Raw genomic sequence first — 14,982 nt, forward strand, 5'->3', positions numbered from 1 at the left:
ACTACTGTCCACCTGGGTCCCAAGGTCTCTTATCATACCTTCAGCATTAAGTAGACTGCTGTTTATGTGATAGTTCATGGGTACAGAGTTTTTACCAAAGGGGATGACAATGCACTTTTTGGCATTGAGCTTGAGGCCATGCCTCTGACACCAGGCATCTGTCTCAGTGAGGCCCTTCTGTAGGATGTCCACATCATTTGGGGACTCAACTATGGCTCCTAGTTTGCAGTCATCTGTGAACTTCATTAGCCAGAAGCCTTCCGTGTTAGCCTGTACTTCAGAGAAGTAGATACCAAACAGGAGAGGTCCCAGGACTGAACCCTGTGGTACTCCACTTATCACTGGTTTGAAGTCAGATTTGGAGTCTGCAACCTTTACAGTGTGAGTTCTGTCAGTGAGTCAGATGGCAACCCATCTTGTGATGTAGGGATTTATACCTAGTTTAGTGAGTTTAGCTATAATTCCAGAATGGGGGATGGTGTCGAAAGTCTTGACGAGGTCAAGATAGGCTGTGTGAACCACCTTACCCTCGTCTATGGCTTTGGTGACTGCCTCAAAGAAGTTGATCAGGTTCAGAAGGCATGATCTGCCTTTCACAAACCTGAATTGGGTGGGGTCCAGAGTTTGGAGGTTACCAATGTCTTTGTTTATGAGTTCCATGATGATACGTTCCATGGCCTTGCAGACCAGGCTCGTCAGGCTAATAGGGCGATAGTTCCCAGGATCAGTGATGGCTCCCCCTTTGTGCAGTGGGATAACTGTTGATGTGCACCATTCAGTGGGCACAAAGCCTGATGTGAGACTATGATTGAACATGGTGCTTAGGTGGGGAGCCAGTTCATTCTGAAGTTCGTGTAAAACGCAGCCTGGGATGTTGTCCCATGGATGCTGTGTTTTTAGTTTTAGAGAGTCCAGCTTTTACCTGCATAGATGTGATTACAGGGACTCTGCATTCTTCCTGTATAGATATGGGCCCTTTAGGGGTTGAGAGGGGGTAAAGTTAGCACTGAACCTATCTGCGAGGATGTTGGCAATATCAGTTGGTTCTGTAATTTGGGTCTATATTATATTCTTGAAAGCCGACAATGTCGAATCTGACATTGTTGGCATGAGAATATCAAACGCTCAGAATCTTGAGCGTGTACAAAAACAAAATCAAAAAAGAAAAAAGTACCCTAATGGATTTAAGCAGGGGGGCAAGCCCCCCTGCACCCCCTGCTACTTGCATATACCAACTCCGAGACCACACTACGTTGCAGTAAACGGAAATCTCCCCTTACGTTGATTTCCATTTACACACTCGAGATTCTGAGCATTCAATATTCTCATGCCAACAATGTCAGATTCAACATTGTCGGCTTTCGAGAATGTAATATAAACCCTGTAATTTTTGTGCTGTTGTACTGTAACTCAGAGCAGATCTGGGTGTAGCCATTGAGATTCTTGACATAGCTATAGAATGCTTTGTGGTTGCCCTTAGAATCGGTGGTGATTTTGTTTTCGTAGCTAGCTTTGGAGGATCTTATAAGGGATCTCATCTTCTTACTGAGGCTGACCAGGGTGCTCCTCCATTCATGGGACTTTACTGTCTTTTGCAACAGTTTCTTCCTTCTGTTGTAGAGTTTGTTTATGGCAGGGGACTACTAGATTGGCTTCCTTTTTTGGAGGATAGCGTCTTGATTCTGTTTGGGATAGCACGATCCATGCACTTGTTTAATTGCTTATAGAGTACATTTGTGTAGGATTCAGCAGTCGTAACTGTATTGTCCATCTGCATGGGTGTCATGAAGTTCGTCACTTCTATCTTAAGAAGCATGAAGTTGGCTTTGGAGAAATTTTTTACTGTGGTTTCCTTAATGGTGGGTGGGGGTGGGATGCAGATATCTAGGGTGATTAGCTTATGGTCAGATCTGACCAACGAGGAGTATGGAACACCAGTCACTCATGTTGGTAATGACTAGGTCTAGGATATTGTTGCCCTGGTGGGGGTGTGGATAAGTTGATCCAGGGCATTGGAATTTATGAATTCCAGAAAGCTACAATTTAGCTTGTCCAATCAGGTGTAGTATGAACAAAAGATACTTGAGAACGATTATCAAAAGGAACTAGTATATAATGGTGGGAATTCTCAGTTTAAATAGAGTGAATGGCAGATAACCTTTAAATTTTCAAAAAAAATTAAAGCCAATTTTTATTTGGATGAGAAATATAAAAAGCCAATTTTTAATGCAGAATACTTTTTAAAAGATGTTTGGCTTTTTCTGGATTGTATTAGGTTAGATGGGAAAAAAGTATTAGTCTGGGATGATACATTTAGAATCATAATATACTAGCAACAATGTCTGAATATGTTGAGACAATAATCAAAATGTAACTCAAGTTCTGATAATTGGAAAATTTGAGTTACTGGTAACTTTAATTTGAATGGTTTTTTGAGCTTTATAAAAAAATAATTGTGTGTCCATGGCAACAAATATGGTTCTGTCATATGCAAATTTGATATTGTCCCAGTGGAAAGTTGAATTTGTTTTAATAATGTTTATAAAGAGAGAATTGTTTTATTTAAGCATTTTATAGAATATGTTTTATTGTGTAGAACAGGTAAGAAGAAGATGAATTTTAAACGTTCTTAAAATATTTAAACCTGACTACTGAGTTTTGAATTTTAATTATAAATGGTCAAAGCAAATATTATTTTTGGATATTAATTTAAAGGCAAACTTAGAAGAGTGTAGTTTGAATCTTTTATTTATAGAAAACCAGAATTTGTTGAAATTATTTACATACAAGTAGTGGACATCCCATGTTCATTAAAAATGTTATTAAGGGACAAACAGTAAAAGCAGCTAGATTAATTTGTGATAGAGAAATGTTTACAAATGAATTATGAATTAAGAGTATTACCTTATTTTCAGAGAGAGATTATCATGTAGAATTTATTGATGAAATAATGGAAGACCTGTACAATAATAGAGAAGGTAAATGGATGTATTTACTTTTTCAGAGGATCCAGCAAATATCAATATTAGAATTAGTAGGCACAATTTAGCTTGTCCAATCAGGTGTAGTATGATCAAAATATACTTGAGAATAATTATCAAAAGGAACTGGTATATAATGGAGGGAATTCTCAATTTAAATAGAGTGAATGGCAAATAACCCATTTTCACATATAAAAAGAATTAAAATAAAAAGGACATGTTGATAATCATTGTAATTAGAAGGAAGTAGAAATGTTTAAATATGTTTTTGTAAGACCTCCTGGTTTATAAATGTAGATAATATTCAGGTAGAGTCTTATGGCAGATATTATGTTTCATCTGGCAGATTTAATTCTAATTCAGAAAAAAAAACAGTATACTTAGCAGTATGTGTAACTTGCTATGCATTCTATGCAGCAAGACCATTAGGAAGTTGACCTTTTAGAGCTGGGAATGTATGAAAGCTATCAAAAACAAGAATATGGCTAATGAGTTTTTTAAACACAGTTTGGAGTGAAGCAATTTTAAAAAGTTTACATTTTTTGTTGAATCATTTTTCAGGAGTTGATTAGTGGTGGTGACATTAATAGCATCTAAGGAAAAAAGAGTTAAATGATATATAAGATTAGATGCTACAAGTTCCCCCAGGTTTGATTGAAACAGTTAATATTACATTTGTCTTAAAGTTAAATGAAGGATAAATTTGATATCTTTTTAATAATAAGTGGGAGGAATTTGGGTTTATTTAAAAGGTCATTTAGTAACCCCCTAATGGTCTGTTTCAGTACACAGTGTTATCACTTCTGAAGAGGCTGAAGAATAAAATATTGAAGCCTCACTCCAAATATATTGCCAAATATCTAGATGACAACGCCATTCATTCAGAGCACTGAGAAGCTTACTTAACTAAAGTGCAGGTTGTGTTAGACTCCATGTGAAAGGCATGCTTGACTGTGAATGATGTGAAAGCCAAACACTTAGGATAACTTATAAGAAGAGAGGTGATAAGACCAAAACAAAAAAAGGCCATAAAAGTGACTTGTACCTTATACTAAGATGCACAATGCCTTCCTAAAACTAGCTTTATTTTACAAAAAGTTTTTGCCTAACTTTTGTGACTATTGCCTGCCCTTTGAAATATCTGACAAGTGGAAATGCTCTTGTCAAGGTGCAATGGTCTCTTGAGGCAGGCAGAGCTTTTAATAAGCAAAATAGGATCCTTTGTTCTGAATCTGTTATTAACTTTTTATTTTACTAAAAAGAGAGTTAACCTTGTATGTCAATGCTTCAGAGGTAGGTTTTAGAGCAGAGTTTTCCCAAGACATTCAAGGTAAGAAGCAACCTGTGTGCTACAGCCATAGGAAGATGAGCAATGCAGGCACTCAGCTACTTGAAAGAGAGTGTTGGTAATAAAGAGGGCTTTATATACCTTGAAATACTATTTGTTAGGCGGGCACTTCACTATGATTACAGATCATACTCCTTTTACAATGATTAGGTAGGCAAACTGATGGAAATGCAAAGTTGTGCCAAGTGGAATTACCTCTCCATACTTTTCAGTGTGCAATGTTATACTGACTCTCTAACACTCACCTCTCATCCCCAAAGGGAATTAATGTGCTGGCTAGGCTCTTGCAAGACTCAGGGAATGAGTGCATACCTCTCAACTGTACAGATTTTTGCAGACTGTCCAGATTTTTGCCTCATAATTTTGGGTAATTTCTCATATGATTGTGGTTTTCTAGCAAATCAGTGAAAACTCATTCAAGGTTTAAGTCAGAAAATAATGACAGACATTTGAGGTTCAAACTTCATACCCTTTAGGAAATACGTGCTATTGCAAAACCTGTTATTCTATCAACTTTCTGAGTTTGTGAGAGCTATATTTAAAAAGTGTCCCTATTTTTGGGAATGGTTGCATATCTTTCAACTGTACAGATTTTTGCAGACTGTCCAGATTTTTGCCTCATAAGTTTGGTTCATTTCTCATATGATTGTGTTTTTCTAGCAAATCATTGCCAACTCACTCAGGGTTTAACTCAGAAAATAATGACAGACATTTGAATTTCAAACTTCAAACCCTTCAAGAAATCTGTGCTATTGCAAAACCTGTTATTCTATCAAATTTCTGAGTTTGTGAGAGCAATATTTAAAAGGTGTTCCTATTTCTGGGCCTTTGTCCCCCCATTATTTATGGCTTTGTCCAGATTTCCTGCTCTAAGAGGTTGAGAGGTATGAATGAGTGTGCCACAAGGCTCTCACCCTGTCTGGGGAATGAGTTGGTCTGACTTTTGCCCAAAGGAGGAAAAATGGTTTCATTAGATGCAGGAAGGAGAGTCATAAGGCAGTTATACAGGATGTGGGCAGGAGTGGTTTCAGTAGACTATCCAAATCATTGCTTTCAGTCCAATTCAAAACATACCTCCCAAGGATTGTCCTATACTTATTTATAAATTTTTGAATTCCTTCTCTGTTTTGGACTCCAAATGCTCCTCACGGAAGCTGTTTCTTGCATCTTTAGCTCTTCAACTGAAACAAATATTTGTTTTCACGAGTTACATATTCTTTTTCATTTAACTATATCCTCTTTGTTGTTTTTTGCTCACCTTAAAATGCATATTTATTTCAAAATATACTGCCATATTTGTTCTAACTGCTTCTATTCATAAGAAAGAAGAGGTTACCCTTAGACATTCACAACTGGACATTATATCACTTTTCATTTTCGCACTGCTACATTTCTCTTATAATAGGGTACAGTGAGGGTGCCCTATCTGAAGCCTAAGACTCAGTAATGTGGATCCCAAAACTATAGAAATGTTAGTGCAATTAAACATAAGTAACAGTGAATTACAAAAATTTTAAAAAGTTCTTTGCAGGGAACAAACCACCCTCTATCCTGTACTGTGGGGCTGCACCTCCACACCCCCCTCTGTTAAACCTCACACTAACTCCAAGTTTGCTAAACCTTACAGAATAGGAAATATTGTGAAATATAGCAGCTTCAGGATATATATTTCTTTGTAATTGCTTTTAAATTCTTGCATTTCTGAGGACCTTATTAAATAGCCCTCAAATATACAACCCAAACCTCTGCATTAACTGAGTGGGGATATGCTATTACATTTAATTATGTTATCAAATAGTCTTATTCACATTTGATTTTTAAAAATATTGCACATTTTTGAAACTGCAGTCATAGATTGTCTGAATGTTTCATCTTCTACATGTTCTGATGAACTCTAACAACATCTACTCTGTCTTTACAGTAAAGGTACAATGTCTGTTACATTTATATGGGAGAATATAATGCTGTATGTATATAGAATGTTAGCATTGAGTATTTTGTCCCCTTTTGTCTGTGATCTGTTCCTGAACAGTGCATCATATACTGGTTTACTCCACTGGGGTCCTACATTAACTGAGTTTTTACAGCAGCATGGGTATAAAGCAAGGCGGAGACGTGTTATAGCACTGTGACAGTAAGACTCATTGAAGTTAGTGTTTGTGAATGCTTGAGACATGCCACCAGACAGACAGAGATATAAACGGAGCCTTCTCATTCCCTTCCTCTATCATTTCCCTTACACATTTCTCAGCTTTCTGAACCTTCTCATTCCCTTCCTCTATCATTTCCCTTACACATTTCTCAGTTTTCTCATATTCTTTTCTCTCCTCTGCTCAGTTTGCTGTCTGTAACCCAGTGAAGGAATGGACCTTTCTGTATTGCTGCTGTTATAATAACATCATGCCAAAGATTTATTTGTTCAATCCCTTCTGACTGGCTGACATGTTTTTTTTTGCAGGGTTTTCCATTTTCCAAACGTTTATAAAAGAAAACAACTTACAAGTCAGTAATTGTTTTTTTCCTGTAATCTCTGTGTTTGCAGAAACCTGAAGAAGATGGGGAATCTATCGTGGCATTATCCTTGTCGGAACTCACTGAAAAACTAAAAAATGGCTCTTTGTCACCTGATTCTGTCCTGTATGCATACATGGAGAAGGTGAGTTAAACAATGATCAACTTAACTAATGTGCACCTACAACACAAGTGATGCGTTTTATGTGTTTTCTCCTGCAGCATTAGTTGCTGATGGTCTAGGTCCAGCATTACTCCAATGGATGAACGTAGGTTACATCATGTTGCAAGTTGCTCTAAAATGCTAACTGATGTTACTGACTCTGAACAGAAATACTCACATATTAATAAAATGTGTGAATGTGAAAGGTTCTCCCCATACCTGTTGAGACTAGAGAGTTCCAACTTCAGACTGACCACAAGTCATTGGTTGTACTAATCAGTTCCTATGATACTGACAAAGTGCCACTTGGATGTCAAAGATTATTAATGAAACTGAGAGGGTTTAGTACCAGAACATTCCGTTCCATGTACCTGGAAACAGTTAATCATAGCAAACATGTTATCCAGAAATCTATAAGTGATCAATGACCATCATATACAGAAGAAGATACCTGTTTAAACTATTAAATGAAATTAAATGCAAAGTATATAAAAAAATGCTATGAGCATTTTTTCAATATTAGGTAGACCTCTGGATAGCACTGCTACTTGCAAGTCAGAGGCTATCAGCTATGAACATACTATGGTTATTAAGTATGGAAGCTGTAGTGGTCAAATCAAACAGTGACTAACAACTGGAAAGTGACTGACTAGGACTTTGATATTAGCAAAGTTCTTGGCAATAATCCCCATTTTGTTTATGAGGCAGTTGAGTCTTAAAAAATAAAGATTTGAAAGAGGTTGTACTTTAACCACCATAGGAAAAATCAAAGTGTGGATGCTGCCAGCAATGCAAGTATGTTTACAAAGGGCAGGTTTTGAAACTGATGAGTTCCCACTGTTTGATTAGATTGCAGAGTGCATATGATTGCTGTACCTTTGCAGTTGTGTACATTGCTTTCTGTGATTCTTGTCATGGGTTTTATGTTGGCAAAATGGAACTTGTTCTAAAAAATGCATGTATGAATGCTATTATGACATAAAGAACTGTAATGCGAACAATGCACTCTTTAACTATACCTTACAATGTAAGGAACATAATAAGTTTTATTTTTTGTACTAGAACAGGTAACACGAAATGTGAGAGGTGGGGCTTGGGAACACGGACTGGAATATCATGAATTATAATGGCAGTTTAGGCTTGATGCAAGTGTTTATCTAGGATTAAATGGATATTTTATCACTAAATAGTGTGTTAAAATTATGGTCTGCCAAATTGTGACAGTCTTCCTTTGAAATATAATTTGTTTTAATGTATTTATATAATTTTATACATGTTTTTTAGTATTGTCATAACACTAATTATTACTATAAAGTGAGATGATCTTGATTTGCTGTTCTAGTCACATGATTTCCTGTTACTAGGGATTAGATATTTGCAAGAAGATATTTATTAGTTCTGATGAAGTCCCTGTATGTTAATGGGACAAAAGTGCTTAACTTTACAAAATAAATCAATGTTTGTACGTTTTGGATTCCTGACATTTTTGAGTGAATTTGGAAGCTGCTGTGAGCAGATGCTTTGATTACTGAGAAGTCTGCTTTTACTCTTGATTATGTATTTGTAGGGAGTTTGCACTGATTATTCAGAAGTCTGCTTTTATTTTTGTTTATTATTAATTTGTGTGCTCTCCCCCTGAATTTTTCAAGATTTGGGGAACACGCATTTTTCTTCTTTGTAGGTAGTTGCTTCCTGGGATTGGCTGGCTTGATAGCCTATATTTCAGGGCTGTAACCACTTTAACAACTGCACTCTACAAGTGGATGTTAGCCTTGTATTATTTCTGCAGTCCTTTGACCAGTTTGGTCTGATTACAGAGAAGTCTGTTTTTATTTTTGTTTATTACTAATTTGTGTGCTCTCCCTTGTCTTTTTCAAGATATGGGGAAAGTACAACTGAGTAAACTTGCCATAACAGCAGATGTTCGAATTATCACTGTTGCGGTAAGCTTAGCTATCATTGTTATATCCAGCCAAGATATAACAGCTGGCCAGCTAGCAAAGTTTCAGGGCTTCTTCCATTTGCCAAAACTGTCAGACAGATCAAGCTGAGATGGCTAAAAGACAAGTTTGGGCACCAAACCCTTTACAGCTTTCCTGTCAACAAAGAGGGGGAGGCTGAGTCCTGAAACGACAATGCTAGAAAGAATAACAACAAAAAAAAAAAAAAACAACCGCACCCTGGCATAAATAACACACCAAAAATAATGGAGATGGAGGGTGTGGCTACTGTAGCAGTGAGGAGATGGAGGGTGTGGCTACTGTAGCAGTGATCATTTGAACATCGGCTGTTATGGTAAGATTACTTACACAACTGTATTTTCAGCTGTTTGGGTAGCTTACCCTAGCTTGCTATGTTTGAGTGGCAGAAGGAGAAGAGTCCAGGAACCCCTAGAGAATGATACATGTAAAGCCTCATCTAGACCTAGAAAAGGAATCAAGTTTACAGTGCTTTGTAAAAGTATGTACCGAGGATCAAGTTGCAATTTCTAGAATGCTTCTAGAAGCCAACCCTTTCCAAAAAACTATAGATAAAATCAAGACCCTGGTATAATGGACCTTGACCTGCCTGGAAAAATGTTGATGTTCATAATTACAGCTGCAGTCGCATTTCAGCTGCCAGGCCGGGCCAGGCGTTTCCTAGTTTCCGGGTCCCTCGGTTGGCCTTGGTCCGGCGCATCGCCGCCGTTGTTGTCGCTTACTCTTAGAGGAACCAGGAAGACCATATTCTTCAGTCTTTTGCCATCTTCAGTCTTTTGTGTCAGTACCAAGCTAAGTAGTTCGCCAGAAGCAGTTTGCACGAAAAATTCGGCCGTAAAAATTCTGAACCGTAAATCTTAGCTAAAAGTCTCTATTCGCTTCTTTCTTTTGTCCAGACCGAATGTAGAAAAAAAAAGCTAAGAATTGTATAAATTGTGGGAAGCAAATACCAATACCGTTTTTTACCTTTGCATACCTTGCTTGGCCCCAGCGCATCAGTCTCGGGACGTCAGCGGCGCTACCAATAATTCACTAAGCCGGGGCGCACTATCAAGCCGCCTGTGCACTTTTTTAATTAATTAATTATAAATGTCGCCGGATACCCGACTACCGCTTTTGGTTAAAAAATAAAAGAAAAGGGACCGCCAGACGAAAGGACTGGGGTCCCACCGACACACCACTAAACAGGCTTCACGCGGGTCGGTTTCCTCAGGACCTTTGCAGTCCCTGACTACCTAATCGACACTCCCTCGGCGGGTCTTCACAAGAGACCCAGAGTAGAGGAGGATTCTCCTTCTTCTGACAGGGATCCATTTTACTTCACTGGGAAGGCCAAGACTTTTTGAGACTCAGAGAAGGCTTAGGGAATTTCTCTTTTTACTCAGCATAGACCCTTGCTATTTCTCCTGTTTTTTGGAGTATTGGATGATGTTTACTCGGAGGCTTGCTTAATCCCTGATTCTCTGCCTCCTGCACCAGTTAAGAATTCCTGTTATCACAATTAAAGACCAAAATGTAGACAACTGAACAAATAGATATAAAAGAGTTGCAGGATATGATGCATAGGCAAGTGGGTAAGCACACTACTTACAATGTTTACAATATATGAGAGAGGCCTCCAGCAGCAGTGGCACGCACCCGGATCAGTCATTACATGCATATGGCTTGGGAACAAAATCTGCCAGACCTCATTTCCACAAAACAAATTCAACTTCAAGCACCTTTGGGAGGGAAACTGGCTATATTTTGCAAATTGGCATATTATTATCACAACAGACAAATGGATTCTGGATGACATTATAAAGAGAGGCTACAAATTCCATTTTCACACTCTTCCAAATGAGAGGCATGCCAAATCACCACAAAATCAAAGGCTGGTGCCAAGAAAAAGAGCATTTGGAGACCCATATGGACTTATCCATCCTAAACACGAGACTCCATACTGGACTTTATCCATCCTAAACACATTTAACACCCTCTCAGAAAATAACCTTCCTGGTGGATCCTCATGAATGGAAGCTACATCCACAGCTCACACTCTTGCTGGGCTGGAGAACAATTTCCAAACCAAAAGTCACAGGCTGAAAAACTCTCAGTCATGCATGGAAAAAAAAAAATAGCTTAGCATCACATCTCTACTCTCCAAAGAGGTGCAGGATGTCATTTCACAAACACTACCATCTGCCTTTATACTCCAGAACAAGAGCAGGCTTTGCCACTGCAGTTTTGCAGGGCATTATAGCTCAATCCATTGTGATTACTGCAGCTGTAATAGCCCTCGAACATCTACATTTATGGTAGGTACAAAACTGTACTTTGTGGTGAATATAAAAAAGAGTAATAGCCTTTGACACCCATTTGGAAATAGTATGTATTGACATAGGCTGTCCCTTCTTCTTACCTTCACAAGAAAAGAATGGTAGATCTGAAGATCTGAAAGATTTAGTTCTGTCAAGATAGTACCTGACTTGTCAGTGGACATCCAAGGTATGGAGTACCCTTTCTCCATCATTTTTAAGATCGGTAAAGAAAATTGGGGAACGGATACTTTGGCTTAAAGTAAACTTGGATACCACTTTAGGCATATAAGACAGAGTAGTTCTCAAAGAAAGCATGTCTCTGTGGAAAATGAGATAGGATTGACTCACCATAAGAGCTTGCAACTCAAATACTCTTGCAGAGGTCAGAGTAATCAGAAAAACTTTTTTTCATGTTAAAAACTTCACATCAGTCAGATTAACTGGTTTAGATGGAACAAGTGCTAGCTTCTTTAACACAAAATAAGATCCCAAGAAGGAGCCACAGGTTTTCTTGTAAGTCTCTTGAGGTAAACCCTTTTCAAAATCATTTTGACATGAGAAAGTCTTGAAAGAGGAGGATGCATGGGCAGACATTCTGAAATGGCCAATAACTGAACATTGATAGAGGAATAAGAAAGGCCATAGGAATGTAACTCACAAATATTGTAAAAAACAGAGTCCTGAATGGATGCTGGCTATGCTGTTGTTGACACCAACTAGAAAACCTTTTCCATTTGCTAATATATGATTTTCTAGTAGAGTGCTTTCTTGCTTCCATTACTACCTCAGTAAACAAGTACCTATAGGAAAATAAGACCCCATCATCCAGGTAGTCCGTTGAAGTTGATTGGGGTCAGCATGTAGAAAACATCCTTGATCTTGTGTGAGTAAATGCATTCTGTGAGGATGCTTATGGTAATTGCCCCTGTTGACTTCCAAAAAAGGGAGAACCACTGTTGCCTGGATCAGAACGAGAGTGACCACATGGGAATTCCTTCTGAATCTTCAGAAGTACTCTGGATATCAGTGGAAAGGGTGGAAAAGCATATAGAAGCATTCCTGTCAAAGAAAAATAAAAAGATATTTGTCTTGCAGGCCCTCTAGCATGGAATCCTGGAGCAGAATCTTGTCAGCTGATTATTTAAAGAGGTAAAAAATAGCTCCGCTAGAGGAACTCCCCACAGATGGAACAAATCTTGGAAGACCCCGTGATCTGGTTTGCATATGTGAAGTTCTGCCCTCTCCTTTTCAGCTTACCTGCCACATGGTATTGCTCTGACAGAATGAAGACTGTCTGTAAAGTGAGATTGTGCTGCAAATCTATATCCCGAGCTAACATGGCTCATCTGCAAAGGGGGCATGGCTTAGATTCCCCCTGTTTGAAGATATACCACATGACTGTGGTTTTGTCAGAAACATCTTGGAGGTCCTGAGGACCAAAGGTAATTCTGAGAGTTGACTGCCTTGATCAGGGCAAACATCTCTTTCATATTTGCATGCTTGCATCTGTCCTAGGTATTCCACACACCTTTCACTATTATCCCTCCTGAACCTGCTCTCCACGCAAAGTCTGAGACATCTGAAATGACTGACTGCTTAGGAAAAAGGGAAGGATATAGGGAGACCTGAATTTAGGGTGATTTGCTGTCTCCACCAAATAATTTTTCTATTGATAAAGCCAAGCACTGGGATTTGAAAAATAAAGGCATTTTGATTTTGGGACCAAAGAGACTTCATATACCATTGTAGCTTTCTCATGTGGATTAATCCACATGTTTATTTGAGTAGTAACTTGTCAATGTTTTACAATCAAAATATTTCTGTACTTTTTTCCTTTTAAATGAAAAACATAATAATAATTTAAAAATCAAGGATAAGATAAAAGATCAAATGTATAAAGCTTGAAAAAAAATAGTAATAATTGTTAGTTTACCCTCCCCAGCCTTTCTGCCACAACCATAAGTTCAAGTGGTGAATGAGGTAAGCTATAGAAAAGGCTTTGCCAGTTTTAGCTTCCGTACATCTGAAAGCCCATAAGCCTTGCCAATGTTATCTTGAGAATCTTAGATGCCACAACACCCTAAATCCTGAGGTATTCCCTAGCAGTGACCAATGTCTAAGTGGAAAACCTTAAGAGATAGATCTAGATATAGATCTATTTTATTCCTGTGGAAGAAAAGTCTTTTGAACAGAGGTATCTAGTTGACACTCCAAGAGCACAATCCTATCTGAAGAAGTCAAAAAGGACTTTGGATGTTCATTTTGGAATCCCAGCTTGTGTAAGAGATCTCTCACCCAAGTGAGAGATTCCTGACACTTTGAAAAAGACTCTGAAAAGATAAGCAAGTCATCTAAATAAAAAGAAAATGGATACCCTGCAGCTTGCAATGAGCTATAACTGGAGCTACTTAGTGAACACTCTTGGTGCAGTGGATAGTCCAAAGGGTAAAGCAGAAGACTGATAAGGCTTGTGTGTCTGGCTCACTTTAAGAAACACCTGAAGTCTGGATGAAAAGGAATGAGGTGATAGGCATCTTTTAAATGCAGAGTTACCAGGAAACCTGAATGAGGAAGAAGAGGTAACAGATTGTGAAGTGACATCATTTTGAAGTTAGGCACCATCACAAATGGGTCTACGAATTAAGATCTAGAAATGGTTTCCAACCATCATCTATCTATGACACTAAAAACGTCCTTGAACAAAAACTTTCCCAACTTGGGAAGGAGGCACTGGTTCTATCACTCCTTGGAACAGCATGTAATGAAGAACAGGTGGAAATAAGGGTATGGTCTGGTGGATGAGGGATAACCTCCTGGCAAGGAGAAATCTCCCCCCCACTGCCATCTATAACCTTGACAAATAGTCTTTAGAGCTCATCTATCTGAAACTATCTGCTGCCAAAGAGAAAAATGGAGATTCAGACTTTCTGGAAGAAAAAAGGAACTGCCAGGGTGGGAGGGGGGAGCAAATTCCATTAAACAGTCAATCGGACTAGTGGGATTATCCTTGGTTTTGGAGGTTCCTGAATTCTTTTTGGAACACACTAGCCATTATGCCAAAATTGGAGGTGGGGTTAGAGAATACCTACAACATTAGCATAAGGAAAGCAGAAGATCTTGGAGATTCCCTGATTTAATTTACTCCTTTCATCACATTTTTTAATCATCTGTGTAGCAAAGTAGCTAAAAAGTGAACCTCTATCCAAAAGAGAAAATAAAATCCCATTATTCACATCCTCATAGGAGGTTCTGAGAATGAAGTTAGGCAAACTTCCTCAAAACAGTACCAGAGGCCATACCCCTGGAAGAATTATTAACTGAGTCATACACATACTGAAACAGAGAGCAGTGACTAGTTGTTGTTGTTGTCTTTCGGCTTTTTCCGGTTAGGGGTCGCCACAGTGGAACTCTGGTCTGCTAATGATTGGCAGTAGATTTTCATGAATGCCAAGGTGCCAGCTCGATGTTCAACCTTTAATGAAGGCATGCCCATTTACGCATGTCTTTCGAATGCCCACCCAATCTTGGGGAGAACATGCAGACTCCACACAGAAGGCACTCCCTGCACTCCAGCCAAGAATCGAACGGGAGAACCTCTTGCTGTGAGGCAACAATGCTACTGCTGCACCACCGCGGAAGTAGAGCAGTCAGGCTCAGATACTAATGATTATTCTGACTAAAGTTTGAGGAATGTTAGGTG

At 38.5% G+C, this 14,982-nt stretch overlaps 1 protein-coding gene across 1 annotated transcript in view; it reads left to right on the forward strand.

The window, feature by feature from the left end:
• The window catches only part of LOC122813538 (vitamin D3 hydroxylase-associated protein-like), a gene marked incomplete in the record, with an annotated part of 1,040,187 nt that overhangs the window by 199,304 nt on the left and 825,901 nt on the right, over nt 1–14,982 (forward strand). Inside the window, 1 exon segment of the mRNA XM_044085913.1 lies at nt 6,872–6,985. Coding sequence (XP_043941848.1) covers nt 6,872–6,985 — 114 coding nt within the window.

The sequence above is a fragment of the Protopterus annectens genome, chromosome 10.part0 (assembly GCF_019279795.1).
Source record: "Protopterus annectens isolate FY-2018-M chromosome 10.part0, PAN1.0, whole genome shotgun sequence".
NCBI lineage: Eukaryota > Metazoa > Chordata > Ceratodontiformes > Protopteridae > Protopterus > Protopterus annectens.